This window comes from Synchiropus splendidus, chromosome 3 (genome assembly GCF_027744825.2).
Source record: "Synchiropus splendidus isolate RoL2022-P1 chromosome 3, RoL_Sspl_1.0, whole genome shotgun sequence".
NCBI lineage: Eukaryota > Metazoa > Chordata > Actinopteri > Syngnathiformes > Callionymidae > Synchiropus > Synchiropus splendidus.
Window position 1 is genome coordinate 26,122,245 of NC_071336.1, and position 24,009 is coordinate 26,146,253.

Here is a 24,009-nt window from a genome sequence, read left to right on the forward strand (position 1 = left end):
GTGAGCAACAGGACTCAGACGTTCCCCTCCTAAGAAACCTCCACTCAACCTTCTGCTGGGATACAGGGACATTCTACAGCCAAAAATGAGGTGAAACCTGTCAATCATGTCCCGGGATTCTCTTCCTCCAATTGTACTTGTCCTAACACTTAATTTTAGGAGTTGAATTTTACTGTGAGAGACTTTTGAAGAAAAAAATCAGGTAACGCTGAATGACCATCTGGATCCATAAATCTATAAAGAATTTGTGACTCTTGCAAGTAGTGATGGGCTGATGAGGCTTCGTGAAACAGTGACCTCACTTTCAGAGCTTGTGAGGTTCATGTGAGGTTTCATAGAAATGGTTGTCTAAACCCAAAGATTTTAGAGCAGCGATTTCCATCGAGTGAGTGCAGAACATTTAGGACGCTGTTTCACGAAGCCTCATGAGTCCATCAGCACTTGCCAACACTTGCTGTTGTAATCCACTCTTTTGACTATTAATGGCATGTCAAATGTTTAAAAAATGTAGCGGCTTATATAGATGGGATACATGTAGTTCAAATAGTTAGACGGAAAAGTGAAGGGGATGAGCTGCTTGGCGGAGGTCTGGGTCCTCTGAGTGCCACTCTAGTGTCGCATGACCTCTGGGAAGGAGAGTGGGATGGAATTCACAACCACAAAATGAACATCCAGAGTCAGTACAGATCCTGAGGAAATGCTTGCAAAGTCTTCACTTAGTTATCAGTATGCTATGGAAAAGAAAATAAAAAAAGTAAAAGCCCAAGTGAGGGTGTTGAGTGGCGCCAAACAACCGATTATAATCAGACCAACGAGCACTTGTGCTTCGTTATCAGCGAGACATTATGACTAATGTCACCGCTTAAATACAATTGTGAGCAATCACAAGCAGCAGACAGCAATATTTACGCTGGCTGGATCCCAGCATGTGAATCGAAGAGCCATTTGCTTCGATTTGTGGTGTAATCAACTGAGCCATGACGTGTAGCGCTTTGCTTATTTATGCAGAAACAAAAGGCTAAAGATAAAACACTGGTATGAAGAGGTCAGGATTCTGCTGGCTTTCAAACAGGTCCCCCAGAGTGCAGCGAAAGTTAGGCAGCGAAGTGCATGTCAGGAGTCTTATCAGTGGGATGTGAATGATTTATTACAGCTTGCGTGAATACATGACCCAAAAGCCTTTCCAATGCAGCGTTAGATTGCTTCCAAACTGTGAAAAAAAAAATGTTTTATTCATAAATTAAAGGCATTTCCGAGGCAAGCGGCTTAACTTGGTGTGTTAGAACACCACACACGTGTTAATTGATTCTCCTGGAAGCTTCCTGCGTTTGTCTACAACATGCATATTCAGATCAGTAAAAATGGCTGCCAACACCGCGCAGGTGGAATGGAGGTAATTTCTCATTTGGGCAGCTCCACAAGAAACTGTGGGAAATTAAGTTTACCCACGGTGTGAAGGGGCTGCGCTGTGGCAGGCACAGCTTGGTCAGTTCAAGTGATGGATTTATTCACTGCAGCAGTGGTTTCTTTAATATTAGTGAATAAGATGTAATCCTCGTGTTGCGTGGTAAGGACATTGTTGCATAAGGTACTGGGTTATTCAAGCAAGGGAGGGGTCTCAGACCTCCACAAAAAGAACGACAAAAATGTCCCTGACCTCATGACCATTGGTAAGCTCTGGAAAATAGGTTGTAAAACCTTGCTCTTTCACACTTTGTCTTAAAATCGCTCCCATTTTTTCCAAGCAAAACAAATACGCTACATGTTAGTGCAAATGTTTTCTCCCTTGTGTTGACTGTAGATGCCTGTATTCTGGTAAGATTGTATGACCTCGCTCACCATGGTATGGAGGGACAAAACTTGTGCACATATAGTTAGTATATCTATTTATTGCATCCCCCAGGGGACACTGCTAAGACCTTCTCCACATGGCCGAACTCCCTACACACCCTGATAGACAAATACAATGTGCGTTCATCTGCAAATCCATCAACGAGGGGGTACAAGACCCAGGCATTCCTGAGCTGGTGCACCCTTTTCAAGCTGAGGAGGGTCGTATAGGGCATCCACATTACAGGCGCAGGTTGGCAGGACACGACTAGAAACAGAGTTCTGCTTTTTGACTGAGTTTTGCTCTAAAATTTGAGCTGTGGACACAAACAAACCAGCCCTCATCCCTCGACTCAAGTCAGCATGCAGAGAGGATTTAGTCAGCGACTTCTCCAACATAAGGTCCGCTTACTTAATCTGTCAAGTAAACAATATGCTTTTCACTGAACTGTCGGCAGTTCAATCTCTGCACCCTGTGAAAGGTGTTATTTGGAAGCTGATGATGACATCGTCTTCTGTGAAAGACAAAGAGGGACAAGAGGAAAACAAGACGGGGCCATAACATCACTTGGAGGATTTCGGTGACATGCCTCTTAGATCATATACAACCAGTCACGCATACCACTTCCCCCAAAAATGTGGTAGAAAAATGGGATACAGCCCTGAGAGCAGTGAGTGAGGAGCTGTGAAGGGGCACAGAATGGACCTGGGTCCATTTGGGCCTGTAGAGTGGAAGCATCATAAGATTAAAAATCTCAGACAAAAGGCAACAACCTCACCGAATGTCCAATGAAATGCTAAAACTAAAGTTGAAGGCATGTTGAGGTGCATTTAAAGTAGCAAAGGACGGAACTTAAGGGATCACGACAGCCGCTGTCCTTGGATGTCCTGGTGGTGGAGTTGTTTTTAGGTATTTATTTTTAACGTCCATCCTCATTCACATCTTTCTGTTGCACACCCCCATTGAACCTCAGAACTCGTCGCTGAGTGAATGATTAGCATCAGAAAGGCACCATTAGTAAGTTACCAGCACAATGTAACAGAGGCAACACAGTTATTCAATAGATATTTTTCGGTATTTTCAGAAAACACAGCGAGTAATAGCCTGCTTTATTTTCCTCATCATCGGAGCCTGTATGCACATTTGACGCCGGCTAATATCACAGCTCAAGCAGACGATGCGCAGACATTTGAAGGTAATTGCGGCTTACAAGAAGTTCAAAACCTCGGCATAAATCCGAGTCAAACTGCAATGACCTCTGCCATTTTTAAAACAATAGAACCTTTCACGAAGGAAATGTAAAGCACCGCGGGCGGACCAGCTGCTGGAAGCAAACACCCGCACATAAGGTCACCCGGGGATAAACATTATTCCAGTTATGAATAATGGTTTACAGAGGCAGGTTATTTCCCAAATCAACAATTTGGGTTTTGTTAAAGAGCTTGTGATTCATGCTGCATGCAGCAGGGAATTCGCTGGCAAGTGCACAATCAAGACGGGTGAAAGGCTCATATTTCCGAGGCTAGCGATGGAGGCTCCTGGCCAGCCATGCTCAGTGTGTGGAAGCTATTCCATGTTATTGAGGCAGAGATGTACTTCCTCCCCCTGGCAGGAGCGGCGGACAGAGACAGATGAGCTCCCCTGCTCGATAGGCCACCTGGCTGCATCCTTTCAAATAGATCAGCGCCTCACTCTCTCCCTTCCGTGCCTTCAGACCAAGCCGGGTCCGCTGAAACATTGAGCTGTAAGGTGAGAGGTCGTACTAATAGACCCACTCCGTCTTCTTTCCTTCACACACTTTCAGCCATCGCTGTCCATCACACACACTTATACTTTCTTCCCTCGCCCCTCATTCGCCGTCTCCTTCTCTGACACTTTGGCCTATTGATCGGAATGATGGAGGGATCATTAGTTGATCCATGCCGCCGTGGCTATCAGACGCATACATGGACAGCAGCAGGTAATCACCCTAAGTACATGCTATTGGAAACCAAAGCCACTGACATTTTTCCTCGGAGCGTTCCATCATGTTCCATGTGGGAATTCCTTGTCAATGCCATTGATCAGAACATTAAAAGAACTCACTTGACGACGTGATTCCAGAAAAAAAATATTCTTGTGGTTGGGGTTTTTTTTAGATTGAAGATGCCATTTGGAGTGGACCAATACAGTGAAGAGTTTGGCTACAGGGTCATGTATATCATGACTGGACAACTCAATAGTGGAAATACTCAACGTAAACTCAAGGACTGAATGTTTCCAACAACAGTGAGATTCACAAGAACACACCGCAGTTCACAGCAAAACATCTGTGGGCGCAAAACAATGTGTTAGTGAAACAGCTGTTTCGTGTTGTTTTTTTTACTGCGTAGCAGAAATGCACATTTGAGTCGGCGGCTCACACTCGAGTTACACTTAACTCTGACATGAGGCGTGACTTTTTCCATATAGTATGTAAATTGTAATTGTAATTTTAAATATAATATTTAGTCTTGATGGTTTAGGTAAGCTGTACACTGGCTGTAAATCATAGAATACTTGTTACAAACAAAGAACTTGAGTTGGACTTACGACTGAGAACAAAACATGACCTGCGTGCATCTCTGCTATGGAGTTACAGGTTTGAAAGCTGTATTAGTTATTGTTCTTCTTTGCCACTAACATACTGTATCGATCCTTAGATCTGTAGCTTGTTGTGGAGGCTACTTTCCAAATATAGCCTGTAAAATGACTTAATACCAGCAGTAGCATATTCCCAGGATTGATGTAGTTTGTAAAAAAGCAGCTTTAGCAACAACTGAGATACGGCCGTGGGTGGGCTTGCACTTTCACTGGTGCATTATGGGTAGTGGTTAGAGGGCTGTCCATAAAGTCCTTGTGCCACTGAGGTGTGTCCAGTGCCTTTCCAGGCACAATTTTACATTATATACTGTTGGTGTTCTGAGATTTGCCTAATTCCCTGCTGGGTCCGCTGTTGTGTGGAGATCGGCTAATGGGGCACTGTAGAGCACAATTTAAGGAACACATTTTACAGTGATAGTCGTCCGCATCATATGACTGTTGGCATTGTTCTAATAAAATTGTAAAAAATGCAGTTGTGCTCCAGAACTTTCACGACATGGACCGCAAATTTAGTTCAACAACATGTACTTTTTGTTTGGTGGAAACTAAGTGTGACACAAACAAAGCTGTTTGACAAGTGACCTCTATTGTAAGAGGATCAATGAAGTTGAGTGGTAACTGACTGTGAGAGAATTCTCCATATTCACTGCATCTTTTTGCCAATGAAATAGATCCTAGTTCTCAACATCAAGTGCCAAGCTTCAACGCAGATCATTGCTCCTTCACCACAGGGCTTCTCCCGGCACTGGTTTCTACCCAACATAAGTCTGAACTTCCATTTCATCTATTGGAATTCTGCCATTACACTATATGACACGGCAATACGAAACCACTTGAATTTTCCAGTCCCATAACTTATACGTGTAGAATACTCTTAAAGGCCACTGATGATACATACATACACGTTTCATTTCCACACAGACCAAGTCTTGAGCGAGGTACAGATCACATACAGTCTGTGGCCACCATGAATTAATAAGAATAATTCAGTCGTGGGAACAGCGTCAGCCAAATGGTATTTCCCTCTGAGGAGGTTTAATTAGACAAAGTAAGTGAAACCACCTGTGCGTGGCCATTAATATCAGTCATGTTCATGCTTCACTGCAACTTAAATATACACAGATATGTAATTGTGCCAGAGTACAGTAATTTAGCGGCACCTGTTGTGGCCTGGCTGCTTTTTCCCCCTGTGATATCACTTCAACAACATTGTATTTATGACGCAGCAGTTTCAGTTTTGAATAACACCAAGTCTTGTTGGACTTCAGATTTGGGGGAAGCCTCCATTAATAGCAAGGTTGTAATAACAGTCATTTAGTAAGACACTGAACTCGTGACATATTCGAGTGTGAGGGCGACTTCTTTGTTCTTCCTCTCAACATCTTGATCTAATTGTGCAACTGAGAGACAGATTAAGTGATTTCAGCCTCCTTTCTTTCCCTTTGAATCGATGCCACTGCAGCTTTTCTAGCCTCCTTGACCACATTGAAGCAAAAAGTGAGATATCCCGGGTCACACCATTTATATGACTGTCGTTTCCCAGTGAGGCATGTTAATAGCACTCTCAAGCTGTCTGGGCAGCGGGTTAAAGGAGGTCACTTCGCCTCATCTCCAACACTGATGCCTGAGAATGTCTGCTGGGTTTGAAATACCCGGTCGAGTGGACCGTAAAATAGAGGGCTTTTTAGGCAGGAAGAGTTGAAGGGTGAGGGTGTATACCCGGTGTGCCGCCTCATGTTAGCATGTAAAATTATCATGACTTATCGGTTCAGTGACTAATCTATTTAAAATCACTTTGAAAACCAGCTATGTAATTTCATATCTGTCGAAAAGATGTTGAAATGAACAGTAGATATTTGTCGAGTTTGTACTTTAAAGTTGAGGTAAAGTGAAGTCTTGAAAAGGAGTTAGTTTTTGTCATCTGAAATGTCGCTATTTTTCAGAATTTAAATTTATTTTGAGTCCTCCAGTTGACGTTAAGATACACTGAATTTACCCTGCCATACTTTCATACGGCAGCTAACTAAAGACATTAAATACTTCATTACAGTGTACTGAGACAAACAAAACTGTTCTTGAAGCAGGAGGTTTGGTGCATAAGGATCTCGACACACAGCCTGAAGAACATCTTGGGGCGAGACGCCACTGATTTTCTGTGATTTGAAATACCATTTCCTCACCTTCTCACACTACTTTAAACAGGAAGTCCATCTGCAGAGGAAGTCTGGCACTCTTAGCGGATCTGGAGAAGTTCTGGGAGGATGCCGTTGAATGCGGATGTGACCAGAACTAAGGCATTGTGTCGCAGATCCGTGTTAAAAATGGCAATTTTCAACAAACATTACGTTGAAATGGAAGCCACCATGCTTTCCTATAAAGGTCTGCAGAGTATGCCACTATTTTTGTTGACATATCACAAAGAAAATTTGATTTATGTTGCTGACAGGAAATCATAATAATTCCACAATCATCTAGTAAGCAGACTAAATGTTGCATATACTGCTGGCTAGAATGAATCACTAAAGATATTTTCACATATCAGGGCACAATACTGAAATGTGTGAAGTGTTTGTCAATCGAAAACATTTCTTTTGTCAGAGTTTGAAACTAGCTTGGGAAGTATTTGATGATGAAACAGACAGAAAGAGAATCATTTGCTTTCCATGACCTTTGTTTAATGTTGTGCTCTTGAATGTTGCAGAGAAAGACTGACTACTTCTCCCCCAATCTTCCATCATCTCCTGGAAAAAAAAAAGGCTTGTCCTTGTGTTTCTGCATGCTACCTCTTCACTCAGAACGGGAGCTCGGGCACTCAGCCAATCAGTCCCCTCCACAGTGTCCATCTGTGGGCCTTAATTTTCACCGCAGCATGTGAACCTGGCACCCAGAAGCTATTTTCAATTACAGCGAGCGGATGTGGAAGCCGGGTGTGATTCTAAAAGTGTGCGTCAAGCACTGACTGTAAGTGTGTTGTAACTTCCCCCCCTGCCTTTTGAGCCTTTGTTCGGAGCCGCATTGCCGCTGTTTCTGCCCTCTTTTCCACAGAAAAGGCTACGTTGGCTCTGAAACTAAAGCAGGGAATGAAAAGTAGCAGAAACTCATTTAATACAAGCAGCACAGGCAGCACACTGGTGTGTTCATCTTCCGCGAGCTGTGGATTCAGCCTGTGGCCACGGCGGCGCGATGCAGGGTGTGAAGCAAAAGCTGACAATATCACAGCATCGCCTGGTTTAGTGAGGCAGACGGGGAATGGGATTACTTCTGACTATTGATTATCTGAAACAGTGTGCTCACAGATGCACACACTTGCTAACACACACCAGGCAGGACAGATCAGGCTTCAGTGCAGCGAGTGTGACAGCATGACACCAGCTTACCGGCACCTGTGTCGACTGTTGTTCGGTGCTTTTTAACTTCCTGTTGCCATGGTGTTTTTATTTCCTATAATTAATTCAATCAAGCAAAGAAGAAAATCTATCTGCTACAGAGAAAAGCGGGAAGAGGACTGTGACAGGAGAGAGTCGAAGAGCGAGAGTCGAAGAGACAGTCCGGTTTCAGATCGATTCTCGGCTGAGAGATAAGAGACAGGCCAGGTATTTGCTGTTTTCTCCAGAATATAAAACACACGACAATAACAGAAATAGGTTGGCAGCAATATAGAGTTTACTATTTCACCATATTGACTTACTGCCATCTGCAATAACTCACAATCAAAGTCAGGTCTTATTCCTCAAGTCTACCATTCCACTCCATTTACCTCCGTGTATTGCTCCATTTATGGCAGCACAGGAAGTGTAATGGAGCAGAAGGAGGCGCACGATTTGGTTAAAAGGCTTTTCAGTTGTGCTTTACGACTAAAACAACTTAACCCTCTGTGAATAATCGCATTGCATCTGAGTGTGCAGGTAGAGCTGGCGCGCGCGTACGGTCCTGTGTCCCCAACGTAACGTCTGGCCTTCATGAGTCAGTAATTTAGCATGAGCTGTCAGTCAAGGCCTAGCGGCTGTGTACTTCCTGACCTTGCGGAGCTCATCTCAGCATCTGTCCTCCAACTACGTCTGTCACATCTCACACAGCAAGCAATACGTCTGAAATAATAGAGAGAAGGGGGCACTTCCTGTCCAGACTGCAGTGCCCCACTATATATGAAAAAATACATTTTATATGTATTTACAGATATTTTTTAACAAGTGCATAAATAATATGTTGTCAATTTGTGTCGACCTAAAGACATGCCATACAGCTTTCTATTATTTTACAGGTGACTATATGTGAATATACAACAAACAACTGCATTCATGTTTGTCATTTTCAAGAGAATTTCGCTCATCAGCTCTTAGGCTTATGGCTACAGATGTTGGTCATTACATGGAGGCACCAACAACAGCCATTGGTTTGGTGCAATGGGATCTGCTGCGTAGCTGTACTCAATTGTGGCTATAGACTACACTCTCGGGGCTCTGCGACCCGGATCTAGTCTCGGATGTGGGTAGTTTTCTCTTCTGTATCTGCTCACTCAGAACGTTGACTTGTGATGTGTGATTGCCTCTTTATTTCTCTATGCCTCCTTTTGTTTTTAAGGTAATTTTTCTGACATATTATGGAGTGTGCAGTGGCGTTTTACTGTTCCGTTTTATTACATGAAGTTAAAAAGCAGTTTTACAGCATTTACAGTGAAACAATGTTACCGTAATTTCTAGACTATTGAGCACACCAGAATATAAGACCACTAAATTTTAGAAGGAAAACAGATCTTGTTCATACATAAGCCACGCAGGTCAATAAGCCCCGGCTTAAAAACGCATGAGGATCTGACTCATGAAACAAACTCGGCAATGTTCTGAACTTGAATCATGAAGTCCTCACGTCTTATATTGACATTAAAGCACAGAAGTTCCGACACCACAGTCGGTCTCGGCGGCAGCTTCTCGTGTCCAGTCCTCTAGGAGATCGGCTCTGTCGGCAGCCCATTTTGAGCGCTTTAACGCCTGTGACTTCATCAGTTTGATGTGACAAAGCTCAAGATTTTGGCAGCATCACGCTCTTTACCCTCCAAAAATCCATATATTAGCCGCGTCGTTGTATAAGCTGCCAGGTTCCGGCCACAATAAAATAGTACAGGCTAATAGTTAACAAGAAATAGCCGTGCTGCAGACAGTTGCAGATTTGGGTGAACCAAAATAAATTCAAAAGAAGAGAAGAGTCTGGCAGATGTGAAGGATTGCTGGTCTGATAAACAAGACAGATTGATGCAACAGTCATTATTTGCACTGAACATTTTTCAAACAAACAACGGCAGCTACCAGCTACTTCTGTTGCCAAAATGCGCTAGCATATCCTTTGGTATGTAAATGGGTCTATGCTATTTAAAATAGGGAAACAAAATGTGCTTTTGTCTGATTCAATTGCTTCCATTGCTCTCAAGAAATTAGTGGTCCAGTGTTGATCTTCAAGAGTACCAGAATGGTTATATATCTACTGCAGGAGGATGTTTCCGTTTATAGCTAAAAGGATTCATGACAACAGTAGATTGCAGTGTAAATGGAAGCAGGGATCTTTGGAAAATACACTGACCTAAACAGGCAGGGGAACACTGAACCTGTCAGGCATTTCCCACGTCATTTCCAGGACTGATCAGCTACAAAATTGCTGCCTTGGTAGGTTTCTTAAATACGTAAGGTCTCTGGAAGTGAACTGTGAGATGTGATATCGATGATGTCCATTTTAAAATATTGCTACTTTTCTGAATTGAACTGAATGTGCATGCTACTTTTTCCTGCCGATATCTAACCATGATAAAGTGTTTTTGTTTTATTTATTGCTTGTGGGAGATGCTACGACTGTCTCACACCAAAATAAACTTCCTAAACTACCTAAGAACAAATTTTATCTTTGCAAAAAGAAGATGGCAAACAGTCACGGCAAGTATGCTTGGGTTAACAAGGGCATGCACTGCAAGCCTAAACTGACATTTTCACACTACCTGAGAAGCCGATGGAAAGATCTAAGCTGAGCTGCTGTTTTAATAACTTGCTCCCGTGGCGCCTGCTCCGCCCCCGTTCCTCAAATGTTTCCACTCATTTGATTGCCACCATGCACAATGGGATGAATGCATGTGACCTTGAAGTTTCACTCGCAAGCAACTTTTTCCATCAGTGCATTCACAGATGTCACTTATGATCGCTTATGATGTTTTTGGAAAGCTTTCTTGGATCTAAAAAAAAATAAAATAAAATTTAAAGACAAAAAAAAAAAGCATAAAGATAAATAAACAAATCCAAAAAAACACCAACCAAGAAGATTCTGTCTAGGATTCGGAGGAAGGGGGTTCAGTGTAAGGCGAGACAAAAGAGAAGGGAGGGGAAATGTGTCACGGTTAACCCTATTGATCGGGAGGTTTCATTAACAGTCAGACGGTTCTGACATGGCTGCTGATCTTCTTTGATCAGTGGCACCACTCTGGAGAGATACATGCATGTGTGTCTAGTGTGTGTATATGAGTGTGTGTGTGCAATTGCATGTGTGCGACTGAACAAAAGGCGTTGAGTTTAAAACGACGACATTGTATGAAAAATTGTTTCAGTAGCCTTAAAGATGAACATGGAAAACATACAAGTGGTTATGATCACAAACATTTGGAACAGGAGTGTGTGAAGGAGGTGATGGAGAGGAGGACCGGAGACAAATCATGACCAACCATAACAGCCTCTCTTTGATGAAGTGGCAGATGGGTTAAGTGCTGTCTGTCAGCCTGACACCCCCAGATCAGGACCGGACACATTTACATCGCACGAGGATGAGCTCATAGAATGTGTGACCAGTGATGTGTCATTCAAGTGTCACATTGTTTCTATCATCTGTATTTTCCTCCACAGTATTTCCCTGATGATAAATGTGGATGTATGTTGGGTATGCTAAACACATTTGCTTAGGAATAACTGAGAGACATCAACTACAGTGGTGCCTTAGTTTTCGAACGTCTTGGAATTCGAACGTCTCGGAATTCGAACAAAAATTTTGAGATTTTTTTGCTTCGGATTTCAAACGAAAATCCAGAACTCGAACGCCCCCGAAAAATGCCGGAAAAAACATAACATGCGCGGACCGATCAGCTGACCCACAAGGCACTTTGTCATTGTGTATAACGCAGCCTCTGTATGCAGACGTGTTCCGTTAGCTACATTTACTGTCTGTTTTTTCTTCATATTGAGGTGTAAAACCTTTCCTGTCTCCGCTCTGGACCGTGGTAGAGTGTCACAGGGGAGGTGCTCGCTCTCACTCCAGGGTTTGATGTCCTGTTGTGGGCTGGAGCTGGGACAGGGACGAGGCGAGTCTGGGACAGAGCGTGACTTGGTTTATGACTTTGTCACAGCCAAACTGCACAGAAGCGCACATTCAGAGCTGGACACGCACCGGGCACCTCTTCACTTCTGGAGAGACGTCACTAACTCGGCAACCCCTCCCACATGCAGCGGCCACACACATAGAGGAACAGCGCACCTGCAGCAGACTCTCTACATTCACTCCTACAAAAGACTATTTTAAGGCTTGGAACGCATTATTTCTTTTTCCATTCATTGTAATGGGAAAAATCGATTCAGATTTCGAACAAATCGCTTCTCGAACGGCCGCCTGGAACGGATTGTGGTCGAGAACGAGAAGCAGGTGAAAGGTTTTGGGAACGTGCAGATATTTGCGTAGATGCCGTCGTTCGTGACAGGCCCAGTTGAAACGTGAGTCAGTGCGTCTGCATTTGAGAAAGGTCCGTCGATGTAGAGATGACAGCGGTGACGGCTGGGAGATTGAATTGCCAATTTCAATCGACGTGAGGAGCTGAATTCTTAGCCCACCGATGTCAGCTGAGTAGATTGGGCATTGACCGACTCAAACCGGCAGTGATATGAGTGAAGGAAGGAGTGATTGAGGATGATGGCAATCCCTAATATATTAGCATATTGAGGTAGCACCTCTTTGAACACTGCGCTGCATTAAAAGACAGACGTATTGAAGGCTTCAGTGTGCATGACGAACGGTTTCAGGTAACGGAAATCAGTTTACAAGGTCAAAAAGACTTTCAGTCGGGTCAAGCAATAACGTGATTACAGGGAGATTTCTAGGAAGTCTGCTGACATTGACAGACGGTTTTCAAGTCACTCACCCATGCGTCCCATGGCTCGAGGAGTGGTGATGTTGTTGAAGCTCTCAATGCTGTCGTACAGCGAGTGGGAGATCCGACGCTCGTGGTTGTCGGACGGCTGGATGGCGGGAGTCTCCGAGACAGGAGGGCTGCTGGGTGCATGCTGCAAGGAGAGTTTAAAATAAATATGTTTTGAACATTAACAGGGAAGATTCCATTGTGTTTATATAATTTTATTCACATCATAAATAATGGTTTCAAAGTCTAGACACGGTGCATGATGCAAACAATGCACTGCATTTGATGGAGCAAGGAAAACTATTGGGAGAGTTGCTACCTATCCTTTGACATAAGGACAGAGCGAAACATGACCTATTCCCAATACATCGCCTGGTTTAAAGCCCAACAGGACCCAAGAATGGAATCCAGACAGATGAGTCCATCTGTCTATCAATCAGCCATATGAGCCTCAAATTCCACGACGTGGTGTCAGATTAGTCTCGAAGTGACTGATAGAAATGCACTGTTTACCCAAGAGGCAATATGGCTGCCATCCCATTTACTAGTTCCTGCTACAAATGACAACTACTGTAAATTCCACACTATAGAGCTCACTGGAAAATTAGCCTCACCCACTAAATTTGAGAAGGAAAATAGATCTTAAACCGTAGCTGCATTGGTGCTGTCTACGCCGTAGAAAGGTCAGTGGTGCACCCGGCTTACAAATACCTGAGGATAGCTTCTAAACTGCTTTTGAAAACGGGCTCCATCATCGAGACTGACTTATGAAACAAACTGGGCAATGTTCTGTACTTAAATCATGAACTCAACACATGTTTTATTTACATTAAAGCGCTCAAAATTCCCTGTTTTCGCCTGCGTGTCTGAAGTTCTGATACCACAGTCCTGCAGGAGATCGGCTTTGTTGGCGGAGCTGCAGACACGCAGGTGAAAACAGCGCATTTTGAGCGCTTTAAGGCAAATAAAACATCTGTGATATAATTGGTTTGATGTGAAAAGGCTCAGTATCTTGGCAGCATGACCCTCTTTTGCTTGTAAAAATCCATATTTTAGCCGCATTATTGAATAAGCCGCAGGGTTCAGACCGTGAGAAAAAAAGTAGTATCAGAAAAGTTTGGAAATGACTGATATAAACACATTATTTAAGCAAGTGGCAGTACCACTGCCATCCCATTTACAAGTTTCCTCTACCGTCCGAGCTCCTAATACCAATTCATTGTCATTTAAAAATGACTTTATTATTTCATAAATGGTCCTAAAAGGCTGTCCCTTGATGCCATTGAGCCTCAGCATCTAGCAAAAAAAAAAATTAAGGTCATCCAAGTAACACAACCTCCCTGGTGCCATTCTGTCAATACTCCAGACACATGGTGTTCATCTCAGTTTGAACTTCTCCTCTCTGGTTCAGCAGTGTGAAACGGCTCCTCAGTGTTTGAGCCGGATAAAGCTCCATGGATTTCCCTCCCGCCGACGGGCAGCTGTCTCTAACAATGAGTCCCAGTAAACGGACCAGTGACACTTGCCGTTTGTTCGATGCACCGCACTGCTGGTTATTGAGCCGACTCAGGCCTCAGTGCCCGTGTCAGTCCTGACAGCTGGTTTGTCTCAAAGTCCGGTATCTGGAGCCTTTCTTGAAGACGGTGGGAGATCAAGGCAATGAAACCCACCTGTAGGGACTTAAGGTAAAACGCTTGGGCCTTGGACTTATTTCCTCCAATGCTACACAGCAGCCCGTGGGCAGCTCTGTGGCAGACAGCATGGACCTGCACAGGGTCGGTGAATGATAACTCAGATAGTCCTGCTCAGTTCAACACTGTAGCTCAAGCATGCTCGACATCCAGGAGGCCCCGGCTAATATTGATGTCTCACAACACTCCGCTGGCTCCGGGCCAAAAGGAGCAGAAAACAGCGACAGGAAAACAGGATGAGGTAGTTTAGGTGGCAGAGAGTTTTCTGTAAACAAATGAAGAAACCAACAAGAGTAATGAAGCGTGTCACCCTAGTGTGGCAACAGGGTTTACTCCCATTGGGGTCCTGTGCCAAGGGAGACGCGAGGCACTAGAGCAGGACTGCTTAATATAAATGGAAGGCCTAACAAGGTCACAGGGGTTGGAATTTTCCGAGACAGGGTGTTGATAAGACCGTGGAGAAGGGGAGGTGGGTTTCACTTCGAGTTCAACGCAATTACAATCAGCACTGTGGAGGGTGGCCTGCTTTGTATTAAAAAGCCAGTCCCTGGATGATTCACTCAAAAGGTTCAAACTGTCGAAATGAAGATTTATTTCACTCGCTTCTCCCACTTTCACTCCGACCCTCGCCAGGATTTTTAATCTGTTTCACATCTGCTTCAGACCTGCCACGAGCTCCGAAGTAAGACGCGGGGTTTTAGGTGAGAAGCGGAGGAAAGCGTGGATGGAGAAGTGAGCAAGCCACAAGCTTTAAAATGGACCTTTTCATGCACGCATCACGGCGGATCCTGTGCCTCACACTTTCTTTAATGAGGGCGATTACATACACTTATGACTTCATTTGTTTTCCCTCAGAAACCGCTAAAACATGCCGTAAAAATGTCCACACTCACTCAATGGTGTTGCTTGTGGTCACGGGGAGAGAACGCTTTTGCTGTCTGTCTGCTGGTAACATAACTTGAAACGAATGGGTTTCAGTGAGATGGTGATCATGGAAGACATGATAAAATAGTGGTGGCACTCTGGTAGATCACCTGGATCACATAGACGCCCAGACACCATCTTTCCCACAGCACTGCTGTTTGAGGGGAACACGACTGGCTCCCACATCAATACATTCTCACGCCCAATAGTGACTATTTGCAAACGGATTTTTACGTCCAGTGACGTGGCCAAAGTCAGGGTTCCGTGTGAGAAATGTAGACATGTTAGGCCTTATACTGAAGCGCCTTCGCAGGCTTATCCTGACGCTGTGGGCAGCACATCATATGAAATAACTCTAGAATGGGGTTAAGACCACACGGGTGGCCTCACTTGGTATATACATAGCACTTCAAATGACAGCTATGTTGCATGACATTCAAGTCATATAAGTGACTCCTCAGGTGTTATAACCCCTGACAGACAAAAAACACTGACACGTCTGTGCATCACACAGAAGGCAGACTGAGGTGTCATCATTGCACGCAATAGTCCTCTTCCAAAAATATATGTTGAGTGTTGAGTGAGAATGTGTTGCTTAGTCATATCAATGGCACTTACATTTCAAACAGCAGAAACATGTTGAATTATAGGAAACACAAATGCATAATACTGCATAGTGGCTAAAACCACAGCATGGCTGATCGAGCTGCTTGGCAGAGGTCTGCACTCCGTGAGTGTTTTTATGGTGTTTGCTGTATTTTTACTGTCACTGCAATGTCAAAGCCAAAACCACTATTAAAATAAGAGGCTTCAATCTGATATTCACTACTTCCCTTTGAATCAATTCGTAGTACATACATATTGCGATGTATATTACTGGCCAGTGGTGTGTAGCGTTACTATTGTTGGCCTCAATCAAATGTCATAATAAACTCAAATCGCATAATAAACTGGAACAAAGCAATGTTAATAAGAAGCTCTTTGCCCACTTCAGTTTCACAGTTCAGTTGGAGTTAAAACAAGAGTGAAAGCACTTCTTAAGTGGACATGTTCCTTTAAACCACCCACTAGTATCTGAGCCCATTTATTCCATCAGGTTTCATCACCTCATCATGCTTTAATCTGCCCTAATCTAGTCATTTTCAGAGTGGATTATCATGTTGACTTAGGGGAAAGTGATTCACCGTTATAGGAATCTTTGTTGCCCCGCTCCCTTTAGGTCTTTGTGTGCTGAAGGTAATTCATACTCCAAAGTGTGATATTACTGCGATGGGTTTTGGGTACACCAGCAATGATGCACATTCTCGCCGGCTTAAAAGCATCTGTGCTGTGTTTGCTTGTGCATAAGCATCTCTCTGACCTTGAGTCCTCGCCGAGGGAGAAGAAGCGAGGCGAAGTGATGACAGGACTGGTCTTAAGCTGTCAACTAAGCCTCCTAATGTCTCGTCCATTGCCATTTCCTGGCCTCTATTCCCACTTCAATCCTGGTCTCAGTCTGTTGATGTGGCCCTAATCCAGTCAACCTTCTCCATAATTCTGTAATTACTGACTTTAAGCTGCTGAGTCGGGCCCGAGACACAACTCACCTCATATTTTAACATAGAATTGATCGACGTTTTGCTTTTGTTTAATAGCTTTCCGGACTGGACAACATTATTAATATTGGTTCGCACTGGCGTAATTGAAGAGTGTTTGCATTGGTTGTTTTACTACTTCATAACCTGGAAATACTCAGGAAGTAAATGCAGCTGATTTATTGGAGAAAGCAGCACATTTATTTTGAGAAAAGAACAAAGTGACATCATGCGCAGGCTAGTAAAGTCAGCTCCAGACCAATCAATGTCATGCAGCTATTGACACAGGGCACTGACGACACGCAAACGTCCCATAAACCACCTCTTCACATAATTGGAAGGGAAACTCCTGCAGAACTAATGAACATAACACACACACACGGTGCATTTAATCATTTACACTATGCAACGCCCATTGGGTTACTTAGTTCTGAATGAGCAATTGACATTTAATTACTTCTATGGTAAGTAATTACACATATATTATTCAGAGGTACATTGAACAAGAAAATTGCATATCATCATTTGGACTTTTTAAAAACTCTCTCAAAATTGGAGAGGGGAGAAATACATATATAAATATTCCAAAGTGTTATAAATAAATTAAATAAGTAAAAAATAAATTAGACAATACAAATAATAATAACACACTAGGGACAGAAACCAAAAAAATAAAATACGTAATGAAATTGTAAATCTAAAATGCAGAGAAAATCAAATCGAAAAAACACAAGTCAAAGAGACATCAAAATATATTTCGGAAACCATCAAGGCACAACTATGAAAAATCTCAAATTATATTCAGTTATATTAAAAATGTGGGAAAGATGCACATGAATACGAAAACAGTGGCAAAATTGTATCTATAAGCCTTAAATAAAATGAAAATAAAATAATATTTGCCACAAAAAGCCACATTTACCAATTTGATGGACCCATACATACATTTAAACAAAGAAAAATATTCTTTATTTTGCATCAGTTTGACAATGGCACAATAAATCACGATGGTGGCTATATTCAAGTTTTTATATCACCTTATTTAAACTAAAGCTCTATTAATGTCTTGAAAATATTTGTATAATAATTTCAAGTATATTCAGAGTCGTGGAAACTATATATATATATATATATATATTGTCATTACAATTATTAGTATTAGTCGTACAGTAGTAATAGTAGTAGTAGCATCGTCATGAAATACAATGCACATTTGACACTTGAACCCAGTCTAGGTTCAGTGGTTATGAACGATTAATTATTGAATCTCTACTTTTGACTTTTGTGCAACACAAACCCGAAGGTTGATACAAACCAGAATTTGGGGAAAACACCCTCCTCACCTCAGCAGTGCTCCTCGGTGCCCACCAGCCCACTCAGCCACCAGATTTAATATATTATTCCCTCAATTGGTGCTATTGAGTTTCCCCTGCTTCCCCTAAATGAGTTAGTGTTCAGAGAGTGGCCTGGGAATGAGTGGCTGGCTCGGGCAGAATTTCATTTCTGCCTCTCTGCCATCGACTCCCCTCATTTCTCCCTCAACACAAACTGCATTTCCCAGGGTGCATTGCTCTGTGCCCTCTCTTCATGCATCATCCCTATTTGCTTTGACAACAGCTCGGGCCCCGACGCATCACGCCCCTGACTGGACATTAAGGCGGGGCAGACCCACATTTGCTGCTCTTGTGGTGCGGCGTCTCAGAGCTCGGCCAGCAGTGGTCAGCTCAATACTAATAAAAGCATAATCTACTGGGCCGGGGTACTGAGTGATGTCTCTCTCCAGGATTTATCGATCAGCTCCTCTCTTCCGAGGGCGCGTCTTTTGTTGGGGCCCGCCACTTCCTTCCCTCTTGTCTCTTTGCATGAACATTCCCTCACTGACAGCCACACTATTGGAGTGGATTAGCAACAAGGCCATTGATATGCTCAGGACACAACTGTGTATACACACAAGCAGCTCAAACTCCCCTTCAGGGCCGAGCTGGCCTTTAAATTACTATAAATTAGCATCACCGGAGCACGGACATCTGCTTTCATCTGGTTCTTCTATCACCTACTGCTTCTCATTCATATTGCATATATCATACACGTCCAATTATCAGGCTCGGTTCGGAGCGATGGTGCAGGAATTGATCGACGCAGCCTTTCATCAGCTCCTGACAAAGCTGCCATATTTGAGTTGCGTCATGACATGTCTTATGTAACATCTGATGAGGGTTTACGCGATTCAAAAAAGTTGGTTACACTCTTTGTTCATCTGCGCCGTTGCAGTGGGTAAATGAAGAGTCTTTATCCTGGTCAAATATTTCCATGATGGATGGTACATTTTTCAGGCTGTGACCCCCAAAATAACAGTGACACTGACGGCCCAGAGACGTACCTTTTCATCCAACTATCACGTCTAATAAGTTTTAATTATTGAATCCAAATTATTATGACTCAAAGCAGAGCAACAACTTATTGATAACAGTGACTTAAACTTCACCACTACAAGAAGAGACTGGCATAGAAATTTCCTTTTATCTCCTCATGTCAAGTTCAGGTGGTACCTCGGTTTTCGAACAAATCGGAGATCGAACAAAAATTTCGAGATTGTTTTGCTTCGGATTTCGAACGCCCCCAAAAACGCCGGATAAAACATAATGTGGCCGGACCGATCAGCTGACCCACAAGGCGCTCTGTTCTTGTATATGATGCAGCCTCTGTATGCAGACGTGTCCCGTTAGCTACATTTACTGACTGTTTTTTCTTCATATTGAGGTGTAAAACCTTTCCTGTCTCCACACTGGACCGTGGTAGAGTGTCACAGGGGAGGTGCTCGCTCTCACTCCAGGGTTTGATGTCCTGTTGTGGGCTGGAGCTGGTACAGGGATGAGGCGAGTCTGGGACAGAGCGTTACTTGGTTTATGACTTTGTCACAGCCAAACTGCACAGAAGCGCACATTCAGAGCTGGACACGCACCGGGCACCTCTTCACTTCTGGAGAGACGTCACTCACTCGGCAACCCCTCCCACATGCAGCGGCCACACACATAGAGGAACTCTAGAACCGAGCTACCACTGTATATGCAAAAAAACTGTCACGCAAACTTTCCATCCAGACTCCACTTACTTTTATCCATCTTGGTTTCAGTGTTTAATTTCAATGACAGTGCGTCCTCTGACTGGCTGGGTTTATTGGCTAAACGTGTTGCTATATATGTTGACTAATCATTTATTGAGGGTAACTTGCATTGATTCAGGCTGTGGACATTACATGTATTGACTGAATGACAAAATATTGATCATAACTCGGTCGTTGTTGGCTAAAAGACAGAAAAATGGCTGTCAACTTTGCTCTCTCTTCACCTTGTATAACCATTTTAATAGGTGCAAATGACTTAAGTGTTGTATTATATTTCATATAAAGTAATATATCATTTTTGAGTGAAAAAAAAATGTAATTGATAAAAAATGTCTTTATTCAATGAATAGGTAATAAAGCTACAGATTAATAGCTAGGTATTTGATACGATCAAATTGACGTTCATGAAGTTAACTGGTGAAAGAAAAACATTTCAAGTCGAACACACTTTCCCTGGTTTCCAACTATCGTCTTATCTTTCTGGCGCTGCACGTCGCGCGTCTGTCGGTGTCAGAAGTAACTGCTGAAAACGGAGCGAGCACACTTTCTTTGATCAGTCTGGAATCACAGAGGAGCGTGGCCATCATCACGCTTGTCTTCAGTAATGTAATGAAGTGCCACGGATGTTGCAACAGACAGAAAGAGTCGGCTCGGTGGAAGTGAATGAAAGCAGGAGGTGAGGGAGGGCGCAGACACAAATCCATGTAATGAAATGTAAAACGATAAAGTCAGCCTGTTCTCTTCAGATTGATCAAGGTAGTAATGACATTCGGTGGTAATAGAGTGTCGTAAGCATTGATGCAACCATCGTCAATAACAGCAGCTGCTTATCTTCCGTCACTCATCACCATTTGCACAGCTAAAGGTTGCTATCTCATTCATTTGAATCTATGTACATTAATAGAATCATGATTTAAAAATGTCTGTAATACCGGACTGTGACTGACTAAAAAAGCCACTAGAGCTCAGCCAAGATTACAAAGCAGATAAGAAGGCAGTTGCTGTGACCTGTTTTTGGAGGGAGATACAACCACAAACCGAAATCACTTAAAACATGAGACGGCTGTCGAAAAGGAACTGTGTTTACATGTCAGGAAGCAGATTCACAGCGTGTCATTAGGAGAGAAAACTACGGAAAATGGTTCTGAACCTGACTCCGATTCCCGACGTGCAAAGCCGAAGCCCGGCGACGGCATCGGATGAGTTACAGTGGTTTGGCAGCCGAGTCCGCCTCTAAAACTGTGGGCGAGGGTGAAGACGGGAAGCGTTTGGCGATGGAGCAGCCCATAATACGACTTCTCATAAATTTCATTGCTGACGCGCGTTTGATGGAATATTAATGGACTTCAGATTTGGAAAGTGTAATTTAGGCAGCTATGCTATTACCCAGCTTCAAACAAATCGCTGCTGACCGATCAAACCCGTTGAGTATCTGGGGCAGGATGACACTCAGTCAGAGGGAAAATAGAGAGGAGAAGGAGAGTCTTCAGAGCCGTTGCACAGTCACTGTCCGACCACTGACAGCAACAGTCACAGCCCCGTACGCTGAGATCCTTCACACGCTGGTCCCATATATCCACCTCTGTTTTTGGAGAATTCACGCCTGACTATTGGCAGGATGTAATGATAGGCTGATGAGGTTTCATGAAACAGTGCCCTCATTTTCAGCGCTCAGTAGGTGGCGCTCTATCTATCTATCCAGCCAGCTAGGTACTTGGTATCTTGGTACAAATATTTATATCGGTTTTATCGAGACACATGTTTCAATTGTATTGTATATATATATATATATATATATATATATATATATATATATTGTAATACAATTGAAACATGTGTCTCGATAAAACCGATATAAATATTTGTACCAAGATACCAAGTACCTAGCTGGCTATAGCTAGGTACTTGGTATCTTACCATATCTTACCATATATATATATATATATATATATATATATATATATATATATATATATATATATATATATATATATATATATATATATATATATATATATATATTTGACAGTTATATACAAAATTACAGGCACCAGCAGTGTGAAATAGTACAAAAACTTTCAGAGTGAATAGGAATATTTCTGGTTTTTACGTTGGTCACTAAAAATAAAATGCCTCAATTGAGAGCAGGGAAAAGCTTTCCTGGACTTAAATATAGATGATTATGGCTAATAAATCACTCAGTTGCTAACGTCATAACGTCTTAGAAACCTTGTGGGTGGCCGTCAATCATGAGAGCAAACCTATTCAAAGTTGTTCCTCGCTATAACGGTGGTTTAGAGACGGCGCAGCCATGACTCTGTAAAGGCTCCCCGACTTGAACGTGTAATTCTGTGGGACAAAATGGATTTGTTCTTCCTTTCGGTTGAATCTTCGATGTCCTCTAAATCAAGTTAGCACAGCAGAAATGTTTCTTTAGGCACTAGCATGCATCCAAACCAGGAAGAAGCCAATGCAAGGGTTAATTCTGTATACTGTACACGAGGTAACCGCGACCCTGTCGCTGATGCGTAAGCAGTCGCTCGCTCGGTTTCTCGACGCGGCAGACAATGATGGATCAGATTCATTTTAATGGTGGCCTCTAGTGCTCACTTCCATTTGGCTGGGTGACAGTGGCAAACTGGGGCTGCCTGAAATCTGCCTGACCAAAGCTGAGCTGCAAGGGGGTGGGGTGGGGGGTTGGAGTTGGACATGTTATGTCTCCGTTTTTGCATTTGGTAGGGAAAAAAAGGAAAAGTAACAGTGATATTAATCCAGTGAACGTTCAGTTTATGATTTATTCACCAACATTTTCCAAGTTTTATCACCTTAAAAGTGCCCACTAATAAGAACTCACCATAAACACTCTTAAAAAGAGCTTCATTCATGAGGAAATGTTGCCAGATCGTACTCCTCCGAGTATATATATCATTCGAAGCTTAAAGAAAAGGTACTTAAAGATACAATAATATCTTTTAGCATCTAAACCTGCAAACTCAATTTTTTTTCTTCACTTTCAAGGGCAAACTTCTAAAATCCACATTTTCTCTCCTTAGAAGGGAATTTGTGTCATCTGTCACCTGTCTTCCTTCAGGTGAGGGATTAAAAGAGTGACCTGGCCAAAGTGATAGAGCTCAGCGAAGCTTGTGCAGGATGATTCCCCAGAGGGACGCGTGACCTTCCCGAGCTTTTAGAGGGAATGAAAGGAGGACACAAACAAGGAGCAGGCAAACATGTGACATTTAAACCACCTCTGCGAAGCATGGACAAGTCCAGGCGTTAAAATATCGCTCACGATTGAAGTTATTAAACAGACATACTGCCAGAGCTGTTTTCGTCAAGAAAAATTAAGACAAACTATTAACGTTAACGTACCTCTCCCATGAGAGGAGAATGAGAAGAGACAAAAGGCCACAATAACTTCATATATAGTTCATTATTGCTGAGGAAAAACATGTCTAAATGTGGTTTACAAAATAAAAACTGGCAAAATTAAGAAATCACTTTCATCTCTTTTTCACCAGTCACGTCTCACTTCTGGTGCCGCAGACGCAGTTGACTGATCACAACTCGACAGGCGAGCCGCTCATGATCTTGTTACGACAGTTTGACATAGGTGCACAAATTGATGATAATCTTTTGTGGAAAACATGTCAATTCTGTAAAAAAAAAAGTCCTTCTCAGCAATAATTTGTGTATTAAGGAGGCAAAACAATGTAAAACGAATGTAATTCCAACTAATGCATGTAAGCTTTATGTTATTGAAATAAAATTGAAATAAGCACGTTGTATATTTTATCGTCACTTGTTGTCAACAAGTGTCAAATCCATAAGAGTTGGTCGGGGTAGGAGAAATGCATCCCTTAATTGTGTCCAGGCGCCTTCTGCTAGCTGCAACTGCAGCATTTTGGGTTAAATCTTCCATTGTATGTTTTTGTTTCGTATTTATTAATATTATTAATATTATTTTTACTTATTATCAAACGTGACATGAACATTCTGCAGTTGTAATTTTGCCAAAAAATGCACCCCCTACTGCACATGTTTGTCTCCAGGGGGAGGATTTTTCAAAATATGTTACTCTACTGTAG

At 42.7% G+C, this 24,009-nt stretch overlaps 1 protein-coding gene across 8 annotated transcripts in view; it reads right to left on the reverse strand.

Annotated features, from left to right (window-relative positions):
* LOC128755422 (partitioning defective 3 homolog) overlaps positions 1–24,009 on the reverse strand; it is a 336,729-nt gene that overhangs the window by 135,776 nt on the left and 176,944 nt on the right. For all 8 annotated transcript variants that reach the window (XM_053858871.1, XM_053858873.1, XM_053858870.1 and 5 more), the window contains one exon: positions 12,612–12,753. In XM_053858871.1, the coding sequence (XP_053714846.1) occupies positions 12,612–12,753 (142 nt within the window). The remainder of the gene's footprint in view (positions 1–12,611; positions 12,754–24,009) is intronic.